Genomic DNA, 18,187 nt, shown 5'->3' on the forward strand with positions numbered 1-18,187 from the left:
GCAGATCCGCTCTCTCAAAAGCATGATTGAGGGCGACGGCAGAAAGTTGCTGCTGGTAAGTTCCCCAGAATGGCACAAGCCCTTGTCTTATGCACTGGCTGCAACAGGAAAATCATTTCTTTCCCAGGAAGAAACATTGAAAAAGATTACAGTTTACAGTAAACAAAACGAAACTATCACTGAAATCAACAAGCTCTAGATCTCGGTGAGGGGCAATACAAAAGATGATCCCCTGAGAGATTTAAGGCTGTGGCAGCTGTGAAGTTTGGTAAAGGAATATGATTCCCAAAAGTTACAGATATGGCAGAAACAGCCCAATGCTAAATGTTAAGAACCGCCAACAAATACAAAATGATGGCACATGCTTCCTGACAAATATGATTCCCAACATGCTTCTTGACAGATATGTTTACAGCTACCATAGCTCAAAGACCAATTAGTATAATCCTCAATACTTCAAAACGATTAAACATTGGTGATTGGTGCATGGAAACTTGGAAGGCTACAATCAGGCGAGTTGAAGATAGAACAACAGGACAACATCGCTGCCAAAGTAGGTAGGCTCAATCAAAGAAGCCAATGGAGAGGAGGAACAGCACCATTTCTATATAATTTTGGCAACATATGAAATTCATACAAGTTTCATCGAGCATTACATCAATATGTGCAAGGCTAAGGTTTGAATAGCTTAATCTGCACCAAACAAATAAAAACACCAAAATTGCACCTCAGCAATCATGAAGATGCTCTCTTAGATTTCTATGTTAACCCATTTTTCTCGGTGAATGTTGTATTGTGTATGTCGCTGTACAATTACATGAGCGGATAAGTGAAGGGGTGTCGAACCCCTCCTTTGGGGTCACCTCATGTAGCTCATACCAGTTCCTGGATCAGTAACTGGTACGCACGAATTCCAACAGAAGTAGACATACATCGATTAAATACGATAATAGAGTACAACACATAATTCATTACAACAGAGGCCCGAAGGCATAAATTAACAAACCTTCACAGCACAACGAAAACATGCCAAAGCGACCCATGCCCTACAGGTAGCTTGAGTGCAGACGAAACCGGCTTCTCTAATCTTCATCTTCTCTTTCGACGAAGTTGGCCTCTGGATCATCTGGATCCACAATTAGCAAGTGTGAGTATATAAGGTACTCAGCAAGTCCTACCTCAAGGGGAAAAATTAGATGCTTAAGAGTAGATCAAGGATAAGGCTGTAGAGTCTTTTAGGTTTTGCGGAAAGCTAGTTTTGTTGATGTAAGGTTCATTTTGCAAAGACTAACTTTAATAAAAACACTTCCGAAGAGAACACGTAAGTTGAGCTTATGAAGGTTGACGGCCCTGGGGGAGATACTTTCATCCCACCAGTTCCCATAAGTCTTTTGCTAGCGGACACAGTCCAGGAGGCTTAGAGCACAAAGCCAAAACCCTTCTTTTCGAAAACACGGGCACACAGCCCACTCACACACCAAGGAGATACTCACGCCGAAAAGCTAATCATTGTGACCAAACCATAGCATGTCCTTGACCGAGGACACGACTATCCGGATAGGTTTAACACTCTGCAGAGGTTGTACACTTTACCCACAAGATATGCACAAGCTCCCACCTTAGCAACTGGTGAAACTGTCATAACGAGACGCAACGACCTCACAACGAAGTCACAATATCCACCCATGGGGCACTAAGATACCAGGGGCCTTAGAAGATCCACGGGAAGGACCACTTAGCAATCCCAAGGCTTTGACATAGCCTTAACAATATCACCAGCCGGACCTTGGGCTACGCACCACCCAAGTCTTCTCCTGGTCCCCATTGCCACTACCAGCCTCCGGGTGGGTACCGCACTAAGTCAGAGGGGTTAGGTCAAGTCCTGCTCATTCAGGCTATGTGGTTGTACGAGTGGATACTAGGTGAGATGTCACAGCGAACCGGTCCTTATACGACCGAGGCAAGAGTCTCCCAGCAAGAACACCACAAAGGCGAACCTTGCTCCAAGGTAGTTCTCACCTTTGTGGGGTACCTTACTCACCCTCGTCAACACTACTCTAGAGTTTTTCCAAGAACACAAGTTTTACTCGCACACGCACCAAGCACACATCACTTCACATTTTTGAAAAACATGATTAACATATGTAAATAATCTAGTCATTTCTTTTGAGCAAAGCAATCCTAAGCATACTAAGTAAACAAGCATTCATCCAAACAATCATTATAGTTGATGTTAGGAACTTTCTAGAGTTTAAACGGAATAAAGGTAACAATGACAAGGCTTGGGATAAACAAGCTAGATCATAACTATTCTAGCATTTCTCTAAAATCACAACTATTAATCTAATCATGCATACTCCTATTGTTTGAAACAACGGCTCTACAGGTTGTATTTAAAAACATAGGATCAACATAATCAACGGTTGTAGGACTTGCCTTCGTTGAAGTCCTCGTCTGCTCCTTCTTCAAACTTCGGGTCCTCGGGGTCTTCCTCGAATGCTCATTCCTCTAATAATCGCAACAACGACAAAGGCATACACGATCAATCAAACGATTAAAACAATAACTAAACAATTTACAAAAATTATGAAATTAACACGATTGGGTAGATCTTGAATTTAGATTAATATCGGTGGAAGAATCTTTGAAAACGGAGTTAGGACGGAGGAGAAACGGGCTTCGGAAGTTTTGCCGGAAGAGAAATTCAGAAAAAAGAAAAGGGGAGAATATTCTCAGAATATTCTGTTGAGTCGGCTCGGGGTTGGGCTCGGCTCGGCTTCACGGCTCAGGCTCAGTGGCTCGGCTCTCGGCTCTCGGCTCTCGTCTCAGCAGCTCAGCTTGGTTTCACGGCTCAGCGGCTCGGCTCAGACTCGGACCCACCTGTCAGCCGCGGGTGAGAGGGGGATAAAAAGAGAGAGCAGAGAGAGGAGAGGAGCCGATCAGCTCGGGCAGCGGAGAGAACGAGAGGGAGAGAGAGAAGGGGCGCGGGCGGCGGCGGCGGGCCTCGCCGGCTGGATCCGGGTGACGGGTGGCCGGGGCGGCGGTCGGGGAGGCAGGAAAGCGACAGACGACCGCGGGGACGCGACGGCCCAGCGTCGAGAGGGCGGCGGCCGGTGACGGGAGGGTGACGGCCGGCGACGGAGGCCCAGGTACGCCCAAGGGGAGGGAAAGGAGGGAGAGGGGGAGAGAGAAGGGGGCCGGGGAGGGGCTCACCGGCGGCGGCGCTCGGAGGGAGGCAGCGGAGTGCTCGGAGAGAGAGAGAGAGTGGGTGTGAGGAGGGGGAGTGGGGAGAGGAGAACTGTTCATCTTCTTATATAAAGGTCGGCGACGGGCTGCACGGCGCGAGGGGCTGCGGGGCGCGAGATGATGGCGCGGGGCGCGAGGCAGCACAGGGCGTGAGGACTACCGGCGTGGCGCGCGGCGATGGGACTGCGCGGCGCGGCCAGCTCTGGCAGGCGGGTCACGGGGAGGGTACGGGAGAGATGGAAGAGAGAGGAAGAAGAGAGAGAAGGGGGGAAAAGATTAGGGATTTGGCAAGTGGGTTACTGGTTAGTTAAGTATCCAATTTTCTATTATGATAAACCTCTTTTCTGTAATCTGATAAGGAAAGTAATCGACCTCACAACATGCTGCAGACGGCTAACGGGGAGTCCTTTCAGTGTTGGGTGAGACAAATCTCTTCTGAGATTCTCACAGGTTTCTTTGCCATTGGACTCATCGAGCTAGAACCTTGCTCCTCATTCCTACCGACAGTCTGAATTTTCTCCAAGGGTACATCTTCAGTGTCAGGGAACTGGCAATAAGCAGAATGAAGTCGGTGGTGAATTTCATCTATTCTCCCTGACCGTTCATCTTCCCGGTCCATGTCAATTAAATCCTGCACAATCAGAATGTAGCAATCAACATCACAAGAGAGCAACTCACAATCACGACAAACTCTACCCCTTGATTATTTTCTAGCCTCTAGTACACCTAGTAACATATCCACAGGATATTAAGGAACTAATATTACCTGTGCGGGACAAGTCCTGAATAATGGGAGAAGCTGATTTCTGCAATACTGATTGAATAAAAGAGTAAGGATGATAAGAGGTATGGTGAAGCCTGCAGCTACTGGTGATTCTTTAAGGCCAAATACACCGAGGCAGATGATCTGGGTGAGCACAAGAGAGAATATGACTGTGTTGTGTGCAATTGGCCAATACAAACCACCTGTGTCATACCTTGTGCGGTAAACATTGAGCAACTGAAAAGAACACATATAGAAAATATTTAGCATGTGGGAGGAATAGGGTTGAAGCCTCACAAATAAGAAACATTATTTTACCAAATATTTTATTATAAGAATATGCGCTTCATTTTCAAATTTTAACAGCACAAAGCTGTGTAAGCTTCAAGTAGACAGCATGTTCGCCTATAGTCGCAAAACATTATGAAACATTCATATTCATGGATGGATTTACGCGAATGGACACCAAGCAGAATACTACCTCTAACTTCTCACCTGATTGCGATATACAACATAACCAAGGACAAAGTACACCAACAGGAAAGGTAAGATCAGAGGTTCCAGTACTGAGCATGTGAAGCCCAATAGTCCAAACAACATAACTTTTGGTACTTCTGTGTGATAGGGAAACGAGGGAACGAATTCTGCATCTTCTCTCATGCTCAGAATATATTTCCTTATAAAGTTCCATATCAGACCAAAGAGCTGCATAACTTCAGATGATAAACTGGCCCAGCCTGAAGTCAGAACATAGGTTATGAAGAAGGTAGCCTGAAATGAAAATAAATAACAAAAAAGCAGCAATATGTTAAAAGCAAACTAAATTCTGGATAAATATAGTATATTTCTACATGCAAGAAGCTTTTTGTAAGTGAACTTTTGTTCTTTCTAAAGCATGAAGACAAAAAAAAAAAAGGATCTTAGATTTTATTTACCTGCCCAGGTATAGCTCTAGCAAGCTGGACAGGGATATCCTTTGGGCTTGACAGCACATTCAATTGGCTTATAACAGTACCAGATAAGACATTAACAAAGAATACGTTCCAAACTGTGAAGTATAGCACTTTGCAGCAAGCACTCTTCTTCCTTTCACTGTGCGATGTAGGTCCCTCTAATGTAGAGAATAGCATCATAATTGGTGCAACGGTGTACAGAAAAATTTGCAGTATGACACTGGGAAGGTATCCAGTCACTAGCTGGCTCATGTATTTCCTGCACATGGATAATAGTCAATAGGAGCAGCATGGAAGCAAACAAAAACCCGTTTTGCCATGTTGACCTAGGCATTTGAATAAATACATCAAAATATGTTAATCTAGGCATTTGAATAAATACATCAAAATATGTTGATCTAGGCATTTGAATTAACAAAGTTCAAAATACATATTTTAGAGGGTGGGGGGATCCCCCTGATCAATAGCTTTGTCACAATTGTCCATATTATTTCAACCCTACATGAGATATGATGGGTACTACAGCCTACAAGTCAGTAAATATCATAATGCCCTTTATACAATAAAGAGGTAAGCTTCACTAGGTGCTTACTTCTTCAATATTCCTTTTAGGAAAGGAAGCTTCTGCTGCAGTTGCTCTAGCTGAGATAGTCCTTGTATAAATGTCACCGGTATCAGAAATAAGAACATAAAAACAATAGAACCTAGGAGTGTAGCTATACGGCGAATCCAAAGCTGCTTATAGGGTAGCCAAAGGTTGGACCAATACACATCATCTGGTTCCGGAGCTAGATTAGTAACCCATTTCATAGGGTTAGATGTCTGAAGTATTTCTGATGCAACAAGTGCGGCATACCGAGTTTTGAAAAATACAAAAGCGGCTGTACATTCCTGCATATAATTCAACAATATTAGTTACTAATTTGTTCCGACTTATTGATAAATTTATCAAAAGAATAAATGTATGCAAACTTAACCTCATCATGCAAGTTCAAGCTGGAATCGCTGTCAGCCTTCCCCTTGCTTTGCTCAAATTCTGTGCTTAATAACGTGGAAGAATTAGAAGAGGCTCCACAAAGACAACATGGGTAGGTAATTGCTCTGCATCCCTGATCGACAGTGTTGTCCTTGAAATGTTTGAACTTGTTATATACCTTCTTTGCACCAGTCTGTTAGAGTTAAAAAAAAAAGTTACACCAAAAGCAGATAGTGAAATACAAATATGAATAGCAAAATATATACATTCAACTCATGGAATTGGACATTAGTTCACCTATTCATGTAAAAAGACAAAAGAAAACACATCAGAATGAATATGGCAATAAGCAATACAATAAATAGGAATTTACATTATCTGCCATAATGATAATCCATCTGTGAGTAAACTCTAATTTACAGACTCAGCAGTATTAGGAATAGAGAAATGTTCAGCAATTTTAATATGACCCATGTACTTGAGTATTGCTTACCATTATCTTCTGAACCTTCCCAACTTTGTATACAACTTGATGGAAGAGGTAACTTGATGCATGATACTTTGTGAAGAAATCATTAACAACATCAATGCATGATTCTTTAGTAGTCTTTGGTATTCCACGAACAAGGACAGTGAAATGGCTTGGATTTGGTGTTGCACTTGTAAGATGAAGGAGCTTCAACCTGGCAATGTGCTTGTACTCCTAACATAGTTAAGTAGAAAAACAACGGCATCAAATAGGTTCCACACTATGAGAACATAGAACATTCCACCAATTCATATGGGCAATAAACTTACAAGGTATAGGAGAATGCAAGCTACCCCAGAAATTATGTACAGGACTACACAATGGACCCAGAGCCTGCAAGGAAACCAGCACATAAACTGAACATGGAAACATATGTTTTTTTTTTCTACTATGTTATGCCCGTTTCTCAAGTTCTAAAGAGTGAAGAGGCTTAGTGGATCAACCAACCCAGATAAGAACCAAAGCCACAAAACACTACAAAAATACTAGCTACAGAAAATAATACATAAATACAAAATTTCAGCCATTGGTGAAACCACTTCATAATAAAATTAAAAAACATTGCCCCGCTTACCATCTTGATCTCACTGCCACATTCCCGATTGTAAATATAACTAATGATTCTGAAGGAATCCGGACATGGTGTATATCCTGTCCGAAATAATTCAGTGGAATAATTCCGAAAACACACAGAAGGGCAGCAAGGGAGAAGATGCGTATGCTGTTGAAAGAAAAAAAAAAGTTGTATCAGTCTGACAATTTGTTAGTTGAGGTTAGACAAATGTGTTAGTATGCAAATTTCAGTACAAAGGACGCATGGAGGTCAAAATGAAGTTCAGTATACCTGAATACTAGAATTCTATTGAAAACAACAGCATCCATCCCAGCAGCAGCCAAGATCTCTTCCTCAGTTAACTGCAGGGCTTTCACTATCCAGCCAGTTGATGGAACAAATCTCTCCAAAACAAAAGCCTCTCGGAGCTGATCGTGGTCCTCAGCAATCCTCCGCCCAAAGTAGACCCTGACATTAGCTGGTTGCTTTCTGAGAACAGAATAGAGCGACAGGAAGAGCACACAGAGGCCGATGTTGATGCCCGCAGAGGTGAGAAGCGCGCTGATATTCATCGCTTCCTATCAAGTGTGTCGCGCACGACACGCTTTACGTCATCTAAATACGAGCATCGTCCTTGATAAGCTCAGTGCCTGCAGGAAGAGATTGCTATTAAAATATTTAGTCCGCACTTGTAACAGAACTAGAGAAAGCTCCTAGATAGCAGAATATAATCACTAGTAATCTCTTGTGGGGAATGACTACAATCAGATTCGAAGGTGAAGAAGTCGGTTGCTGTTTGTATTGTAGATTTGCGGTGGTATCGAGGATGATGTGAGAGGAGCTTCAACATTGTAAAACAGGATGAATCCAGAGAGCACGACCATTACTTTACTTAGGTGCTAGATTCGATTTCGATCAAGGGAATGAATTTGCGTTGCGTGCGGGCATCAGCAACACTGGGCTACGACGCGAATGATGAAGCACGGTTGCTTCCACTGAATGAGGAGTACCTAATACAGCAACCGCAGCCTGCCTCCGACGAACTGCAGTGAGAACTAAAGTTGCGAACTTGGGCAATCGAGGAGCAAATGCGGGAGCAGCCAGCACCTGGGAAGGCGAACGCCTGCTACTAAACTCGAATCCGCGCGCGTGCGGGCTCGGGCTTGGCGAATCTCCCCCAGCAACCAACTGAGAAGGCAAACGAAGCAGGAGAAAAACCAGTTACCTCCAAATCGATGCGACGGAGGGCCGGCTCGTCCAGCAACCGCCGCCCCGATCCCGCAAAACGCTACACGGATACACCACACCACACCATTAAGCAATCAAGAAAAAAAAGAGAGAGAAGGCAGACGCGAGAGCAACCCACCTGGCTGCGCTGGAGCGCGGCAATGGCGAGGGCTCGGAGGCGCTTTCTGCGCAAGGATTTGCAAATTGGAGAGGAGAGAGCGCGTTGCTTGGGAGTTGGGAGGAATCGAAACCAACGTGGTGTTCTTTGCTTTTGCGACAGAGAGAGGGGAGTTAATGAGTTCGAAAAAGGGTTTCGTTGATTAATTAATTTGATTGGTTGGCAGGCGGTGGGGCACGTGGTGGGCGTGGGTTGGCGGCGGATCCTGCGGGGTGACACGTAGGCTCCAGCGGGTTCGTGTGGTGAAGCATGAGCAATGGTGACAAGCCGTTGGATTTTCAAGGCAACGGCCGTGATCCAAACACGCGCGTTTTTTTTGGGATTAATTTGCATCCAAATCAAGTACAATTGACTTCATTATCTTGCACGATTATGGGTTACAATTGGCACATAATTACTGCTACTAACTGGAGTAGTATCTTCCTTTTGCCTTCCCCTTACATCATCGATCCATGCATGATGCATGGAATGATGGAATGGAAGAGCCAACGCAACACCGACCGAGCCAACCTTGACAGTGACCATTTTTATTTTACTAGTAAGATACTTGTAAGTTGTAACAGTTCCTAAGTTAGATGTCTAGGAAGTCAGGTAAGTGGGTGGCAACATATACACCTATAACACGTAAGATTCTGTCCAAAATCTGATTATGAATATCCATTTAACTCTCTTCAACCATTACGAAAACTAATTCTAATAGTCGTTATCATGATGTGTAAATCTGTTTTCGCTAGGCTACTCAACCAAACGAACATGTATAATCTTGATAGTCATGATGTCATGTCTCTTTGGCAGATTCATTCTTGCTGTCAAAAAATAAGATGTCGTAACCAAGAAACAAGAAAAGGTTATTCAACATATTCAGGCCCAAATATATATTACAACAATGAATAAAAAACAACGTATAGATATGCATGTTGCACCTCAGTGATAGTACATCACATCGAAAGGAGCTAACTAATCTTCAACCAAAGATTTTTCATTTTTCTCATGCACAATATGGACTTGTGTTTCATCACGTCTTCTGCAGAACCACATGCATAAAGAAAAACAGTTGCAGTTATCTATGATGCATATGTGCTTTAAATGGATCCAATACACCTTATGATGAGGTGAATGACACAGCATATGGACTAAACCTAGGTAATACTTTCTAAGAATATTGCAAACTGGATCAGGCACTAATATCAGTCAGAATGAAAATAAAAATAATTGTTTCCCTAAAAAATAGTTAACCATGAATTACTGTTTACTTTATGGAAGGCTATGCATGCAAGTAAGAACATTTTGTCATACTTAGTCTAAAAAAAAGAAGTCCCTATGATGGACGCGTGGAGCTAATAAAAAATTAGTATGCACTGCAAGATCATGTTTTAAGTTTGATATTCCAACTGATGCATACAAAGACAGTAGCAGCACCTCCATCAGCTAGTAGTGTCTGCATCTTCAATATTGTATACTTCAGGTAATGACAATGTTTATTACCGGCTAGCCATAATTTATTTCTTCTGAATTCAAATTAGCCGCTCCCACATCCTTAGTGTCATGCAAAAATGTCCAAATGGGCCAATTGGGCCGGGCCGGTACGGCCCGAAAATGGCACAGCCCGATAGGCCCATTTACTGTAACGGGCCGTACCGTGCCGGCCCGCATGCCGAGTCGTCGGCCCACGGCACGGCCCAGCTTTCACCGTGCCATGCCGGGCCTAGCATTCGTGCTTCAGATTGTTCCCAATCCTTTACTATGGTGAGTATTTCAACCATCTCACTTTACAGATTTGTTCTTCTCTCTTCGATTATCCTTCCAGTAAAACTGAATGCAGCCTCAGAAGAAACTGTAGATACATGAACCGTTAACAGATCTCGCGCTAACAGTGAAAGCACTGGATAATTTGTCTTGTGCTCATGCCACCATTGCAGTATGTTGAAGTTTTCTTGTTCATGGCTGATAACGTCACTGTCGATAAAGGTAGTTAGCTCCCATCCGGATGTTGGGATTCCGGTGCTCGTAGACGATCGTGACGAAGAGTCTGAAATTCTTGATGAAGAACCTGCACCAAATATTTTCCCCCACGTTATCGTCTTCTTACTTGTTGTGGGTGCTATTGGAGGTCATTGCAGGCGAACTCCGACATACTTTGTTTCATATTTACTATAAACTTCGAATAACTTAGAACGAACATTAGTATAATAATTAGAATAATCGTGACCAAGAGCATCACCTAGAATTGCGAGAACTCTACAGAAAGCTGCAATTTTAGTTCTAGGATCTAAAATAAAGGCAAAGACGTACAACAAAGAAATTTCTTTCCAATACTTTAAGAATTTATATTTCATAGGAACTACACAATCTCTTAGAAGATTGTCATTTTCATAGTTGTTTAAATGAGTAGCAATTTCAACAATATTATACACTACTAAACAAGATATTGGATAATAAACTCCTGATAAACTCACAGTTGAATCATAAAAAAATTCAAAAAACTCCAGTATCCTTTCAGCAACATACCAATGCGCTTCCGTGAGTAAAGTTTGACCCCCATGCTTGCTAATGTGTGCGCACTTGTAGAGCCTGACGAATGGATCTGCTGCTGCATTATCTGCATGTGAACCAACCGAAGGTTCACCGTCGGGTCCATCATCACCTGCAGCACTGGTATCAAAGGGTCCGTAGTCCCCTGTGAGTCCTTGGAGAAAAAAATCATGATCTATGGATGTATCATGATCACCGGCATCCATGATCAATGTCGAATGACACTATAAAAATTGCAAATATTCAGAGTTAGAAATAATCAAGTAATAAAATTAATAATAAAATAAGACTCAACAATGATGAAAAAAATCACCAAGATTTTTTCAACTTCAAGACAGCAAGTCAGCAGGATGACGGTTTTGAAATTGCTCGGATTTTTTTGCAACAATTCAAACTAATTTTACCAAATTATCGTTAATTCTTAAGAACTTTGAGACAAGAATGATAGGAGGAAACAAGAGAGAAAATAGTGTTGTTGGTGTGGAATGGAAGGGCAGGGTGCTCCTCTATTTATAGTGAAAAATGGTGATTTTTGTAAAAAAAATTGAATTTTTTGGAGCTCAAACGGTCACAAAACGGCTATAAAATTCAAATATATCGGGTTCCCGGCCCGTTAACCCGCGTGCCCCCGCGTGCCGAGCCAACGCGATGGGTCGTGCCGTGCTGGGCCGTGCCGTGCGGACCGCCGCGTGCCCGGACCGTGTCGTGCCGTGCCGGGTCGTGCCCGTGCCGACCTGGGCTGGGCTGTGCCCGTGCCGGCCCGACTCGACCGGCCGTGCTGTGCCGGCCTGCCGTGCCGCGCGCTCGGCACAGGTACGACCCGTGGCTTCGTGCCGTACCTGGACCGTGCCTACAATAAAAAAACTCAATAGACACGACCCATTTAAACATCTTTAGTGTCATGCATCTGTACATGTGATCAGGTACTAACATTCATAAATCAATCGTCTCAGCAAGTGTTCCGGTAGTATATTTTTTTCTCATGAATTGATATGACGAAAAGGAAAGTCATGGCCAATAAACTCTCTATTTCTATAAGCATTTGAACCAACACATAGTGAGCAAATTAGCTTGCTACCATATACTATTGAACAAACCTAAAGCTCCAATTTTGCTCCCTAGTCTCTGACAGTTGGATTGGAAACTTCAAGAATATATAAGATTGCACACTGAAATATACAGAAGGAGCAAATTCAAATCAGCACCTGGCTAATTTTCTCTTCTCACTTTCAGATATTCTCAGCCTATCTGACCATTGATTGTTGCAGCGGCACCTCTTCCGCTGCCAACCCGCTGCACGCCCAAAGAGGAAGCATTTAAGGATAATATGGTGAGAGCTTCATTTACCATGTTGAGCTACCGTAGCTGATGTCTGCCGCATCCTCGAGCATTGGCTGCTTGCCGTTAGTTCGTCTCTCTTTCAATTCTCCCTATTCCGATGCTAATTTGTTCGCTTCTACAACCCGTCTTCTAGTAATATTGACAAAATGATCTCTATAAGTGATCGAAACAGGGCACACTCGTTCAGTGGTAGCTCCAGAGCCTCAATTATTTGAGACTGAAAACAGTTTTGAATAAGAGTCATGTATATAGGACAACAAACAATAAACAGAGACTTCTGACTGCTAAGCTGTATAAAATTCTATGAAATTACAATAGGTAGTTTGTGTCAGTCTTGGCAGATAAGCTCGTGTGAATCATCTAACAGTCGTTCTGCACTTCAGATGGTCAAACAAAATGAAAATTCGTAATTCCAGATTCTACACTTTGAAATGTTGTAAGAAGCACAACAAAAATTCTTGACGACGATACACCTTCTCAATGGCAGCATCATGACACCTACAACCATAAGCTGCGAGGAGGAGCAGGTGAGCGTGCGGTACGCGGCACGGCTCGTGTTCTTGGAGGTGGCAAGGTCCGACTCCGAGGAGGACGGGGAGGGGAAGAGGAGGTCGACCTGCAGGGACTGGACCTTCGTCGCTGAAGTAGGAAAGGAAAGAGGGGCGGCAGCAAAGGCAGGGCGAGGAGTCAGGGTAGTGGGGCTGGGGAAGACGAACGAACGGATGGTTCTGGCTTCTGAGGGTGGTGTCGTGCACGAGGAGCGCTTCTCTTCCGGTTTTCTTAGTTTCTTTATTAGACGATGCATGAAGGGAGCGCGAGCTTCAGCTTCAGCTTCTTGTCGCTGTCGTCGAGCTCTCCGAGCGCAAGCTTGAGCTTCTTGCCGTCGTGGTCGTGCCCTCCGAGCGTGAGCTTCAGCTTCTTGTCGCTGTCGTCGAGCTCTCCGAGCGCACGGTGGCCCATTCCTCCTCCTCCCAGCGTACGTGAAAACGGACCGGGCTCTTGGGCTAGGCGATGGGTTGACATGTGGACCGGAAGCCCTCCCAGCTGAGAGCCAAGGCATCGATGAACCCAAGAGTAGATCCCCCTTCTTCTTCCTCCTCCGGCTGCTTCTCCCTCCGTGATTCTCCTCTCAATCCCTCCTCTGCTCTCTCTCCTCCTTCCTACCCGGTCTAGAGTGTTTCCCATCAGTACTTATCTCCCTCTCTCTACTGCTACATGTGCTGTGTAATTTGAACTCTCTGGTGCTTGAGTCGAGTGGGGATCGTGACATTCTTTTTCTTGAATTTTGCATCTTTGCCGGGCATGGTTGGCGATTCTTGCATCTAGACTTCAAGATCATCACCTAGGGACTGTTTGAGCGATCGTTGCTTCAATGTACGTTTGAACTAAATCATGCATTAAAAAAAAATCTTCTCGTGCAGCATAAACGCCCGTGTTTGCACAAGGTTGCCTCTATGGGTCTCTCGCTGCGTTCGAAAAGTCCAATTCAGGCCCATATGCTAGCCGTTTTGTGTCTGTGTTGGGCTGGAATAGAAACAAATCAAATCTCATTCTGTAATCCTCCTGAGACGTAATTTGTAATTCTGAATGCATATGGTGTTTTCTTTTCATGTGGAGCTGATCAACTGATTAGTTCAGGTGTGAAAGCCCCCTGCATCGTCGCAACAGATTTTTTTTTATACTAGCACATCAACCCGTGCGACTGTACAGGCTAGAAATTTAGTTTACGGCTGAATTGTAGATATTCGTGTTAATAATAACTGTATGCTAAGATATATTAACTATTTATATTTAAATATTAGAATGTAAAATATAAATGTAATTTTTATTCATAATATTGGAATCATGTTTATTATTTGTGAATAGATCTAATTTATAATTTTTATTTTATGTGTTATGCAAATTGATTTTTGTTTTTTTCTTGATTTTTTGAAATTATTATTATTTTTAATGTCGTCACCGTATCTCATATTATTATTTTTGAAATACATTATAAATTCTTTGATATTATTTTTGTGTGATAATCCGTAATATGTTTGCATTCTGTTGTTTTAATTTTGTAATGTTTGATTATAATTGATTTAGAAAAGTGTGTTGATTTCTAACGTAACTAAGTTGGAGTTTGCTAATGTAACCTTGTTGGACAAATGATATCTAAAAAAAAAGGAAAGGAAAGGCAATAGTCTTGGGGTTGAACTCTATGATTTGTCAAGGCAAGAAGTAGTTTTAGGGCTAGACTCTATGATTTTTTTTAATCTTCTATATTGTTTCGTCTAGTTGTTGATCAATGGTTACAGTTAGTCAATCAATTAATTCGACGGTTAGATGTTTTGCTTTTTTATAAGAATTTCTAAGATTTTTTTAAATTAACGTGGAGGCATTAAAAGTAATCTCCAATTAGTAAATATAAGATAGATTAAGAAGGTACAGAAAACAGTGCAGAAGTTTTATCATTCCAGTCATTTTCTGGTACTTGAGGATCGGTGTTCTTGAGTGCTTGAGTCGAGTGGGGATCGTAACATTCTTTTTCTTGAATTTTGCATCTTTGCAGGGCATAGTTGGCGAATCTTGCATCTAGGCTTCAAGATCATCACCTAGGGCCTGTTTGAGCGATCGTTGCTTCAATGTACGTTTGAACTAAATCACGCATTAAAAAAAGCGCCCGTGTTTGCACAAGGTTGCCTCTATGGGTCTCTCGTTGCGTTCGAAAAGTCCAATTCAGGCCCATATGCTGCTAGCCGTTTTGTGTTTGTGTTGGACTGGAATAGAATCAAATCAAATCAAATCAAATCTCCCCTCCAACAAACAAGGCCACGTCGATGCCTCCTCGGAGGTCGGCGAGGGCCCTTGGCGCACCCAGTGATGAGCACCACCGGCTTGCCCTTGCTACTGCCGTTCGCCATGGACTGACTGCATCTCTGCTGATCTGCATGCATGCAACCATGGAACTATGCTGCATTGCGATCGAGCGTACGTCCTTGCTATCTATATTATATATACGCACGAGAATTAGCGGCCAACATAGCTTGTAATTCAGATATAAATATGTATACATATATATGCTCTGCAACAAATTCGATCAGCTCCTTCTGTAATCCTCCTGAGACGTAATTTGTAATTCTGAATGCACATGGTGTTTTCTTTTCATGTGGAGATGATCAGCTGATTGGTTCAGGTGTGAAAGCCCCCTGCATCGTCGCAACAGATTTTTTATATATATAGATTAAGAAGGTACAGAAAACAGTGCAGAAGTTTCATCATTCCAGTCATTTTCTGATAAACCTACTTGTACGAACCTGTGCAAATCAGAAATGAGCACGGACAGAAGCTTCATCGTTAAATTGGATTGCTCGTTTTGTTGAACAAGGCCACTCAACATTCCAACCGTCCTCAAAGACCAGACCGTATGTAACATACTAGTAGCTCAGAGACTAGAATTTGTAATACAGTGGCTACGCCATTTATTAATCACATCATTGGAACAGTCATGTATGGCTAATTTAGGACTAACAAACTTGAATTACAACCATTGACATCATGGTCAGATTATTGAAGTTTACACTAGCATCCAAATTTATGGCGGCTAAATTCCTGCCACCAAACATTGTTTTACAGAGAGTATTAAAGTTTATGGCATCCTTTTGGAGGCCATTAGCGGTCAACATAGCTTGTTTTGGCGTTTCTCATGCCCTCTAACACGTAATGAGAATGATTTCCTAACTCCATGATAGCTACTGGATGTACGAATAGTTTTATATATGCTCGCTCCTGACTGTAACCTTAGGAAATTAATTGGAATTCTAGATGCTTTCTTTCGTGGGTCGATGAAATTCCATGAAAGAAATTTGATTTCGTCTTGTTCCCAATCCTCCTTCACCTTTCACAGTCAAATTGGTGTCGTCTATTTGCATGCATACAAGTCATGGTTGGTTTGTGCTTTGACTCTTGTATTGTTTGTTACTTAGCAAGGTCACAAGAGGGTAGGGAAAGCTCATGTCTGTAACCTGCCATTTGCCCCAATCCAAGTCGAATACAATAAAACCAGCATGGTTACTCAATAACATTAATTCCCAACTGATGTTTTCCCTTGGGTTTGAAGTGTGGTTGATCACATTTTTGTGCTATTATACTATACACATTCGTTTTTCAGATATACTACTAATTTATCAAGCGCTGCCGCCAGAGTAGGTGGTACCCAGAATTCGCACACGACAGTTGCAATCCCTGACCCCAAAAAATCAAGGGAAAAAACAAATGAAGATTAAGAGAAGAGAGAGAATGGTCAAGCCATCACTGTTGAAGCCCACCATTTGCTATTGCTAGCTCACACACACGTTTGGCATGGCATGCAGGGAGAATGCATTGCATTGATGCAGCATGCATGACCACCACTGCTAAATGCTACTGGTGACTTGAAAACCAACCACTCTTCTTCGTCTCCTCGTCTTCGTCTTCCCACAACTTAACCCAGAAGCACAGCAAGAAAGTGAAACCAATCCATATCAACAGGACAGTCTGATTGGCGCAGGAGCAGGAAGTACGAGCTCGGCATGGCGCAAGAGGAAACCGTGCCGATGCCGGCCGCCGTGGTCTTGTCATGTGATATGCTGCCGGAGAGCCCGAGGAAGGCGAAGGCCCCTGCGCGCCAGCTCTCCGTGCCGCCGCCGCCGGGCTGGCCATCGGTGACGCCGGCGGCGAGGAGCTTCTCGAGGGCCCGCGCCGTCCAGCCGGAGGACGACCCGTTCGTCGCCGCGTACCTGGCGTGCACCAGGAGGAACGGCGGGAAGGACGGCTCGCGTGAGCACAAGCAGGGCCGGAGGCGGTTCGCCTGGGCCGGGCTTGGGCTTTCCTGCAAGGGCTCCGCCGGAGCTGCGGAGCATAGCATGGTGAAGCTGGCTAAACGGCCGGAGTTGGATCCTAGAGATGCTTAATCGGTCACTTCAACTTCTCTTCCCATCTCTTGTTCGTTTTCCAATGTTTCTTTCTCTTTTTAATCTGTTAGTTTAAGGTCGTTATGTGCGAAACTTGGTGATTAGAATTACGGAGGTAGACACATGTGTGTGCGTTTTATGTTTTGGTGAGGGAAGTATCATTTGTGAAAGAGATTTGCAGTCCCATCTTCCTCTTAATTAGTTTCAGGTTATGAAAGTTGAATGTTTCTTTGTCCATCTTCCCTGCTTGCCTCGTTTGTCGATTTCCTTAGCTTTCACAGTGAATGCATCTCAACATGATAAAGACAGAGACTTTTGTTTATTGTTTGCATTTAGGCAAATTTTAGGGTACATCTAAATAACAATTAGCCCTCCATCTAATTAGATCGGGATGGCTAAAATTAAAGGAGGAGGTAATAGGTCGTCCATAATTATTATATTTTTTATATTTGTTGTTTTGGAAAGTCAACTAATAAATACTAATTAGTAACAAATTTTTCTCCCCACGTAGCACAGGATGTTTAGGAAACTGAACTAACCGACTAGATTTTTCTCCCCAAATCAAATAACTAAATCTCCAACTAAATCAACTGGACTTTTTAGTTTACTTGGTAGTTGGTACATGCAACATTCTCTTGAAACAAACATGCATATGCACTGGAAGAATTTTGTACAACAATAATCATGATCCTTTAGTTGGGTTCATGCCGTGTAGTAATCTTGGAAAACATCGTCGAGTACTAATCATGGAACACGTGACCGGATTTTCCTCCTTAGACTAAATTTTGTAGCAGCCCAAAATGTCCTCCCTAATTAACAGCCGGTATGAGTAATCTCCAACAATTAGAATTTAGAAAGTGAACACGTGATGGTCCATGGTTTGCACCACACACGTGATAGGTAATTCCAACACCATAGTGGGATAGTGCACCACATAGTACGTGAATGTAACAATTAT

General features: G+C 43.1%; 2 protein-coding genes across 5 annotated transcripts; one reads left to right on the forward strand and one right to left on the reverse strand.

The window, feature by feature from the left end:
* Window positions 1-582: 582 nt before the first annotated feature.
* LOC133904723 (CSC1-like protein RXW8) lies at window positions 583-8,533 on the reverse strand. 4 transcript variants are annotated; one of them, XR_009907499.1, is made up of 15 exons: window positions 8,387-8,533; window positions 8,246-8,308; window positions 7,312-7,670; window positions 7,042-7,188; window positions 6,737-6,800; window positions 6,432-6,641; window positions 5,940-6,131; window positions 5,555-5,853; window positions 4,945-5,221; window positions 4,505-4,780; window positions 4,013-4,246; window positions 3,619-3,877; window positions 2,437-2,508; window positions 1,007-1,126; window positions 583-897 (listed from the first exon to the last, which is right to left on the reverse strand). XR_009907499.1 is itself a non-coding variant. In XM_062346227.1 (13 exons), exons 3-12 carry the CDS (start codon window positions 7,590-7,592, stop codon window positions 3,656-3,658), a joined length of 2,202 nt encoding a protein of 733 aa, XP_062202211.1. In that variant the 5' UTR covers window positions 7,593-7,670; window positions 8,246-8,308; window positions 8,387-8,533; the 3' UTR covers window positions 583-1,126; window positions 3,619-3,655. The 4 variants fall into 4 exon arrangements, 2 of the variants coding, with proteins under 2 accessions (XP_062202211.1, XP_062202210.1); XR_009907498.1 differs by having other exon boundaries at window positions 583-1,126; XM_062346227.1 differs by lacking the exon at window positions 2,437-2,508 and having other exon boundaries at window positions 583-1,126.
* Window positions 8,534-16,603: 8,070 nt separating this feature from the next.
* Window positions 16,604-17,464, forward strand: LOC133904256 (uncharacterized). The gene has a single exon (XM_062345714.1). The coding sequence runs from the start codon at window positions 16,849-16,851 to the stop codon at window positions 17,227-17,229; it is 381 nt and encodes a 126-aa protein (XP_062201698.1). The 5' UTR covers window positions 16,604-16,848; the 3' UTR covers window positions 17,230-17,464.
* Window positions 17,465-18,187: the final 723 nt, after the last annotated feature.

This window comes from Phragmites australis, chromosome 22 (genome assembly GCF_958298935.1).
Source record: "Phragmites australis chromosome 22, lpPhrAust1.1, whole genome shotgun sequence".
Taxonomy (NCBI): Eukaryota; Viridiplantae; Streptophyta; class Magnoliopsida; order Poales; family Poaceae; genus Phragmites; species Phragmites australis.